This window comes from Lagopus muta, chromosome 1 (genome assembly GCF_023343835.1).
Source record: "Lagopus muta isolate bLagMut1 chromosome 1, bLagMut1 primary, whole genome shotgun sequence".
Taxonomy (NCBI): Eukaryota; Metazoa; Chordata; class Aves; order Galliformes; family Phasianidae; genus Lagopus; species Lagopus muta.
The window spans coordinates 94,881,140-94,890,613 of record NC_064433.1 but is presented as its reverse complement, the minus strand read 5'-3'; the positions used below and the strand labels follow the sequence as shown (position 1 = coordinate 94,890,613).

General features: G+C 36.0%; 1 protein-coding gene across 3 annotated transcripts in view; it reads right to left on the bottom strand.

Moving 5' to 3' along the window:
* Window positions 1-2,638: 2,638 nt before the first annotated feature.
* The window catches only part of GBE1 (1,4-alpha-glucan branching enzyme 1), a 152,786-nt gene continuing 145,950 nt past the window's right edge, over window positions 2,639-9,474 (bottom strand). For all 3 annotated transcript variants that reach the window (XM_048933938.1, XM_048933939.1, XM_048933940.1), the window contains one exon: window positions 2,639-4,699. In XM_048933938.1, the coding sequence (XP_048789895.1) occupies window positions 4,643-4,699 (57 nt within the window). In that variant the 3' untranslated portion in view covers window positions 2,639-4,642. The remainder of the gene's footprint in view (window positions 4,700-9,474) is intronic.

The window sequence follows — 9,474 nt, the reverse complement described above, 5'->3', positions numbered from 1 at the left end:
CTGGTCTCCCATTTTCAGAGGGTTAGCTACAACACATTCCTGTCTTTCAGAAAACTTGGTTAACAAACTCTTTACTAAGTTGAATATAACATGCAAGACAAATTTCATAGGAGAAAAACAAACAGAAAGGTCAAATGGATTTTCCACTATAGTCTGTTTTTCAGAAATACTGACCAAGTTGATATAACTACTCCATTCCTTATCTTCAAAATAAACTTCAGGACAACATGGCTTGAGTTTGTCAGAGGAGGAGGAAAAATAAATTTAAAAAAGAAAAAGGAAATTAAGTTACTGCTCTGAGAATATACCAGCCGAGTGGACACCTTCCTGTCACTGTAAGAATCACCTGAGTTAAAGAAGACCTTTAATTATTTACTACAAAGAACCAGTTAGCACAAAGGCTGCAAGATAGAGGTAGGGTCCTTAAGCATCAGCCTGCATCTTTAAGTGACAAAAAACTTCTTGAGTTCTCATTAACTGCTAGAGAGACCATAGTAAAACTTCTGAAGCCAGAACTACCAAGAATCACCAACATTCTTCCAGATCATAGGGAAGTAGAAAGGCTCTTTTTAAAGGAATACAGACTCTTATCAATCTTCCACCTTATGAGAGGCTATCTTTAAAGGTAGTTCCTCCGCAATGCCTAAATCTCTGTGGAAAGCTATTTGCCCTCAGATGAATGACCATAGACACTTAATTTATTTCTGTGACAGAGATAAGCTAGCAGTTTTGACAGAAGAGTGCTGATTAGAGCTGTACTCTCAAGGGAAAATTTCTAGCATCTTAAAATAGGCAGGAGAACATCCACCAAGAGAATCATAAAGGTTGGAAAAGACCTCTAAAATAATCCAGTCCAATCATCAGCCCACCAACACCATGCCCACTGACTCATGATCTCCAGCGCCACATCTACATGGTTCTTGAACATCTACAGGGATGGTGACTTCACCACCTTCCCGGGCAGCCTGTTCCACTCTTTCTGAGAAATTTTTCCAAAAATTCAGCCAGAACCTCCCCTGGTGCAACTTAAGGCCATTCCCATTAATCCTATTGCTGTTTCCTGGGAGAAGAGGCCAACCTTCACCTCAACATAACCTCTTTTCAGGTCATTTGAGAGAGCAACAAAGTCTCCCGAATCTCCTCCAGAATAAACAATCCCAGTTTGCTCAGCCTCTCCTTCTAAAATTTGTGTTCCAGACCCCTCAACAGCTTTGCTGCCCTTCTCTGAACATGCTCCAGGGCCTCAATGTCTTTCTTGTAGTGAGGGGCCCAAAACTGAACGCAGTACTCGAGGAGTAGCCTCACCAGGGCTGAGTACAGGGGGACAATCACTTCCCTGCTCCTGATGGCTATGCTATTTCTCATACAAGCCAGGATGCCATTAGCCTTCTTGGACCCCTGGCACACTGCTGGCTCATGTTTAGCTGATCACTGACCAACGTCCCCAGATACTTTTCTTCTGCTCAGCTTCCCAGCCACTCTGCCCCAAGCCTGTAGTGTTGCCTGGGGTTACTGCAACCAAAGTGCAGGACTTGGTCTTGTTGAACTTCATCTCACTGGCCTCAGCCCAGCTACCCAGCCTGTCCAGATCCCTCTGTACAGACTTCTGACACTCAAAGCAGATCAACGCTTCCTCACAGCTTGGTGTCATCTGCAAACCTACTGAGGGTACACTCAATCTTCTCATCCAGATCATCAGTAAAGATATTAAAGGGGACCAGCACCAGTACAGATCCCTGAGGAACACTACTCATGACTGGTTGCCAGCTGGATTTTACTCCATTAACCACAATTTCCTGAGCTCAGCCATCCAGGTTGTTGTTTAATCAGGGAAGAGGACACCTGTGGAAGCCATGGGCTACCATTTTCTCCATGAGAATACTATGGGAGACACAGTCAAAGGCTTCACTGAAGTCTAGGTAGATTACATCCTCCTCCAAAAGGCAGGTCACCTGGTCATGGAAGGATATCAGGCTGGTCAAGCAACATGTGTTTCATTATTCCATGTTGACTGGGACTGATTACCTGGTTGTCTTGCACATGCCATGTGATGACACTCATGAATTTTTGCTCTATAGCCTTTCCCAATACTGACAGACCTGCAGTTCCTCCCTCCAACTCTTCTTGTAGATGAACATTACACTTGCAAGTTTCCAGTAATCTGGGACATCCCTGGTTGACCAGGACAGCAGATAAATGATGGAAATCAGGTTAGTAGTCACTCCTGCTAGTTCCCTCAGTAATCTTGGGTGGATTTTGTTCCACGGACTTATGACAGTCTGGGTGAAGTAGCATGTCACGAACTGGTTCCTCCTGAACTGTGGGGTGTGGGGGGGGTGTTTATTCTGCTCCTCATTCCTTTCTCATATCTCGAGGGGGCTGAATGTACACAAGGACTCCAAAAATTCCCTAATTATTATGCTTCCCATATTTACATGCCTACCTTGGAAATCTTTTAGTTTGCTTTTATTAAGTCTATTACTGCAGAAGAGTGATATATGTATGTCAAACAATCTACTATTCTCCCTAGATCATTTCTGACCAAGATAAGTTACTGATTCCAAGACAGTATTTGATATTGGTCTATCCAGTGTTAGGACTACCACACAATCTTTTCACAGTACAAACAATGAAACCATATATGCATTTGTTTTATTCTCCTCAGTTTATTTGCATATAATTTTACAGTTTTTTCCTTCATGTCACACATTTATTCCTTCTCTTGAAAAAAGTTTTGACAAGGGGACTTGCCTTCCATTACTTTTGGAAACCTGGAACTGGTGTCAATAAAAACAATAAAGCAACACCCCACCTACTGAACACCTACTAAATAAAATAATGTAAGTATAGCATACATATTAGAAGTTCCTTATTATTTCAATACAAGGAAAACAATTTGGAAAAAAAAAAAAAAAAAGATAATCAGTTCCAGTTGCTAAAATAGTTCAATGTATTCTCTTTTAAAGACTTTATTTCAAAGTTTCAGTATAGAAATGCTTTTATTAGCTCACTACCAAGCAGTGATCAAACTGGTATAGCAGAAAATGAAGCATGATAGTAGACAATATTGTAGTACTCCACCACAATACAGAATTCTCTGTCACAACGAATATAGCAGACTAGGGATGTTCATAAAATCCCTTTGTTGTAAACACTACTAAAAGACTCTTTTCTATCATGCTGCAAAATTCCATCATGTACTTTATTTAGCTTAAGAAGTAAGCTATATAGAAATGCAAGTAAGCATTTCAAGAACGGTGAAAGACTTTCAGTGCTGGCACAATTTTTCAGTAATTTACACAATGGTTTATGTAGGAAGCTGGGTAAAAAACAAGAAACAAAGAAAAAAGAACTTTTTGAAATGGTTACAGGCATCTTCCTTTTTGGCCAATTTAAAGTCACAAAATTCAGACTTGTATAAGAGACATTCACTTCATACCCCATTCTAATATGAACAAGTGGAACAAAATAAAGTCCATTTCATTACTTTGGTATTAATTTTTCATAGTATTCCTCAATACATTTTCAAATATAAAGAATCTTAATCCTTACAAAAAGAAAAGTTCTACTTATTAAAGAATTCTCTTGAATAATCTTAGCAGCATTCCAATAATTAACTATCTAGATTTTATTGAAAACAAACAAACAAAAAACAAAAAAACCTTGATTACTGTATTTTGAGACAGCTTTCTGTCAAAACATAAACATTTTAGAAGTTACGAAAGTGCAAGAAGCTCATATTCCAAGCTGAAAGGCAGCTTCTGGAAATGGTGAAATCAGTATAACAACGTCCTAACATCACTGAAATTAAAGCATTAAGATGAATCGTGTATTTAGAACATTCTCCAGTGTAACATTCTTCTTAGTGAAGACCTTAGCAGTGTAAATAAAACAGTTAAGTATCTTTTTTTTTTTTTTCAGCTGCAGTAAGTGTGAAGTGCACAGACTAAGTGATTTGATGGAGAACAAGCAAGCAACCCAGTGCCATCAGCACATCGGCAGTGAGTTGTCTGCCCACTTGGTTCTTAAGCACTTCTTAGCAATTTAAATCAAATTAAAAAATGGAGGAGTACAACACTCTTAAGGATCTTCTCATTAATTTGGGCAAATGTCTTAAATTGCGTGTTAGAACTCATTGCAGAAGAGGAGCATCCAATTAAGTCCCATGAATCCTTAAGGCTGCCTTTCAGCCAAAAACCTTTGTTTCATTTAAGCAAACCAAAACTATTAATAAGCAGCACTTACATATAATGAGCATTTTAATTCACTTTTTGAAAAAGAAGATTTCAAGAAATTACAAACATTGGAGCAGGATCACTTTTGGTAAGAATGTTATTCCTCATAAAATCCTGTAAACAACATTTTATTGAGAAGACCTGCTGTTTTGAAGTATTGTTAGTGGAAATTTTTATTACCAAAATGATAACATTCTTCTTTCTCTTCCTTAACATTTCTTCAAAATAGGTTCTAACAAGCACAAACCTCTGCATTTGCATGTGGATATTAATCTTGCATTTTAAAAACGTTAATATTACTAGATTCAGCTTCAGAAAGATTCAATAGAACTAGTTTTGTTACACTTAGTAGTACAGTGTATCAGCACTTCTATCACTTGCTTCTTCAGTGATAGGTACAGAGATCTTCAACGTGGGACATCCATATTCTGAAGCACAATAGCCACTCTGCTTGGAATGTACACCTAGTAAAAAGATGATAAGAACAAGGAAAAATCCATGAATGTCACAGGATTCATTTTCTTAAGAAAAAAAAACAGTATATGAAAAAACACATGTAATTCTTAGCCATTCAATATTTCTCATATTTGCGATCTTGTAGGTTATTCTAATTGTATTTTAAATGTGACTGGCTGCTTAGTTCCAGTACTTGAGTTATACAAGATAATATAAAAGTTTAAAAGACATCTTAATTGCAATCTCTCCTCTCTTCTCTTTTTATAAATATTGCTTTGAAAGATTTAAAATGGCTACCAGTAGAGGGCCTCATATGACTTCCAAAGTCCAATTTATAATACTTGAAGACATCTAGGTCAATAGACTATACAATGATAAATGAGAAAGTTTTACAACAACATTCGAACACTCCTCCGCTGTGAAGTAAAGAGTCCTCAAGGCATATGATATCATTTCATACAGGTAAGTAACAGCATTATGACACAGCATTGCATTCTTCTCCATCTTGGCATCTATGGAATTTCAGTGCCAGTTGCTAAAAATTACTCAAAAAACTAGATATAGATGCATATTAGCCATTACACTACTGCATTTTGTTTTACCCTTTTTTATCTGATTACCATGAGAAAGATATGCATATAATCAAAAGACTTCTCATAGATCACAAAAGAGCTTGTGGCAATATATTTTACATGACATTCCTTCTAAGCAAAGTAGAATCACAATCTGAAAACGAGACTGATATGCACTACCTACCAATTACCTTGATATATGGTACTCCATCAATTGTCAAGTGTATGAATGTGTTTGCTGAACAAGTCAATAAAAACGCAATTATAAAAGGTAACACAAGATTGAAGATTATCGGCTTCATTCTGACAACATCCTCCTTTAGACTACTCTCCATCCCTGTGGAATATCTAATATCCCACAATTTCAACTATGTTATCTGCAAACTAGAGCTTGATGGCATGAAAGGCTTTCATAGTTTTCAAAAACAGAATGAAGGAACAGAGCAAAGAGCTTTAAGAAAAGGAGAAAAAAGAAAAGAACAGCTGATCTTCATTGAATCAGACAGAGCCATGTCCAGTGCTTCTTGAAAGGCAGTGAACATAATGATTTCCCCTAAGGTTTCAGTGATAAATAGCTCCACTGTTCAGGGGAGGAAATACTTAATGAACTAGCTCAGAATGTATAGATAATGCCAAGATTTTTAAATTGTGTATTGAGAAATTCAGCACTCTGAGTTGATACGATGAAAATGGAAAGGAGCTAAAGGGAATAATTTTTCTAAGAAAATATTCTTAAGAAGTTACTTTGGTTAAGCCAACAAAGACTGACATTAATAGAGGATATATCAATTCCGTTATAGCCAGGTCAATAATATAACAGATCTTAGGAGAAATGTATTATCTCAGTGCCTATAAAGTCAACTTGCACCAAATGAGAATCTAAGAGTATTGTGGAATCACTCCACCAGTACAATGTCAATCAAAATTTTAGAACTGGTTTTAGGTACAATTTTGGAATTTGAGTAATATATTATATTTAGATTGATAAGAATTTTCTGCTTGTTTTTCTGCTTGTCAGGAAGAGATTCAATTGCAAGCTTATTACTTTAGTCAAACATTTCCATACCTTGGAAAATTAAACATAGGTTCTAATGTTTATTGACTTGGTGGTCTTTTTACTAAAACAGAAAAATCAGCTATGACATTGCTTCCTAGTCTGATCAACTTATATCATTTATCAGTGTAATTGCCTCTAAGGCCTACACAAAACTATAAGAAATAAGAAAACCACTAGGGCATGAGCAAGGAATATTCTCAATTGTACATTAAGTATTCATTCCACTGGTAGGAATACAATTTTTTAAAAATAGCAATATTACACAAGCATTAGATAATTCCTGTTACTTTGTTTTAAAAGAATTCAGAACATCTGGGTGAAGGGAATGTTAAAAAAAAATGTGACCAAAGAGGTTGGAAAGATTGCCCATTTTTCATGAGGTGAAATCTGAAAGATTATTCACTCAGGATCCAGCAAAACTTTCATCTTTCCCAGTCCAGATTTCTAACTTTTTACTCTTCCCACTTCTGGCACTCAATCTCCAAAGCTTCCCCAGCCTCTTCTTTTCTTTCATCACGTTTAACTACCACTTGTGTAAAAACACATCCCCACACATTTTGCTTTATTTTCTCTATTCTTTTCCTGATTTCCTCCTAGTCATACACACTCCTTCTCTGTCCAGACTAAGAGCCATCATATCTGTAATTACTGAACTCCTTTGGCAGCCTGGCAGTAGTGGTGTACTGGTTAGATTATACACTACCTGTGTTTTGAAGAAAAAATAAACAAATTAAAAAAAAAACAAAACAAAAACCAGAAGCCAAATTTTTAAAGTGACCTTCAAAAATTCTGAAAACTCTTCAAAAGGGCTGACAATAGCAGGACTAGGGGAAATGGTTTTAAGTTGGAGGAGGGAAGATTTAGGTTGGATGTTAGGGGGAAGTTCTTTACAAGGAGAGTGGTTAGGCCCTGGAACGGGCTGCCCAGGGAGGTTGTGGATGCCCCGTCCTTGGACGTGTTTAAGGCCAGGTTGGACGGGGTCCTGGGCAACCTGATCTAAATGTGTATGTTTGGTGGCCCTGCTAGGCAGGGGGGTTGGAACTACATGATCCTTGGGGTCCCTTCCAACCCGGGTGATTCTGTGATTCTGTGATTCTGTGATTCTGTGAAATTACATCTCATCTGTTGCAACTAGTAAATACAGAAACAACCAGAGGAACAAGCATTCAATGTTCTCCAAGCAATTCTTAATCATATTGAAAACATGTGAACAGCATAAAGCTGTACTACAGAAAGGTATGCCCTCTCAGAGTTAACTAAATTATACTAAACCCCCAACATCAAGAGATAAAATTTAAGGTGGCTTTAATTGAAGCTATATCTGTATGAACTGCTCCCTTGTGCTTCAAGTTGACCAGACTAGTCAATACTGCTTTATTGAGCTAACATGCTTTTGTTTGAACATTCGCTTCAAGGGGTGTGAGCTCATCTAGGATGGTCCACAATCAGCATATTATAAATTTATTTTTGGCTAGATGCAAATCCTTCAGGCAGCTGATTATTTGATACAATATTCACTTCTGTTTGCACTATTGCAATGCAATACTCTTGAGCATATAATTATTGTTGTTTAGAAAACACAGGTTAGTAGAGAAGGCAGCTATTAAAACATGAAAATACAATACAACCTCAATTCACATACTGTCTTCCAACAGTTAATAAGTTTATGTCTTCAGATTGTTCAATGGTTTATTGGAGTACTTCACAATATTTTCTGAATTTACTGGAAAATCTTGACTGCTTTGTCAAAACTATAAAATTACTCTGTATAGTGAAGTGTATTTGTAATGAAGACATTAAGTAGAATGGGTTTAAGGTTGGGGGACTGTGTGCAATTTCATTCACCCGTTGACATATGAGCTGCATTTCTTAGCCTTTGTCAGAATATAATTTGGATCTCTCCTTTGAAGAAGGGAAGTGGAAGAGAAAATTCCAAACTTAGTATTATTTCTGTTTTGAAAGACTCATTTATGAAGGGTAAAAATTTTAAGTATACGATCAAGTTAGTCTATCTTTCACACCTACCTCCATGTGGATCACAGCATCCTGCCTAATTAGTAGCTTATAAAAGTTCTTGAACCTTAAATAATTCTGTAAAGTCAGGATATAAATTAAAAAAAAAAAAAAAAAAAAAAAAAAAAAAAAAAAAAAAAGAACTATGGTAGAAATAGTGACATATGTGAATAAAAAAAATTAAAAAATCAGTGCATTGGAAAAGCTGACAAGAAACTTAAATTATCTAGATTATTGGTCTCTAAGTAATTTACTACAACCTACAATTTACTACAACGTCTTGAATTTGTAATTCATATAATTCAATAACATTTAATAGGAGATAGCATTTTGCATATTTTCTGCCCATGCTAGAATTTGCCATCAAATGGTACAATTAAAAAAATAAAAATTAAAAAAAAAAAAAAAAGAAAGAAATCCATTACTGACAGGATAAACTGAAATGCAAGCATCTGATTGTATTTAAGTCCAGATACATTTTAACATATAAAGAATAGATAAATCCTAGCTAAAAGCAAATAAAAGCATGCCTTAATTATTGACAATACATACATTTTCATTTCTCTATCAAATTTAGATCAAGAACTGTTTGCTTACTGTATTTTAATCCATTGTTCTGATCATATCAAAACACATACATATAGTACTCCATATTGTAGAAAAATAAATTTGCAACAGCATACAATAAAAGGCCATCATCCCCAGACACACACATCCATGCTTCTCCTGTACTACTCAGTTCTATCTTCTTTAAATACTGAAGAAAATGGCAACCATGTTTCTTTCTGTATTTCCTAGGTAAGCCATTATGTATATTTTTTGTTCACTTGTTTTTAAGACTGTCCAAGTTATATTAAAGTATTTTAACAACTACTCCAACACAATGAAATGCATTAATGAAGATGAGATCTGGCATTTTATGATAGGTGTCTGTGACAAAGTCCAATCAATTCAATCTGATATCCAGCATAAACAGTTCTTATGAGGTCTCCTACTCAGCATACTGGTTTTTTAATCTTTACTAGTACATGGGAGTCTTCTCCTGATCTTTTTCTCATTGATTTTTCTATTGGCTAAATCCTCAGATTTATTAAGACGCATCTGGATTGGACCTCTAACATTCAATTTATCAATGACTGAC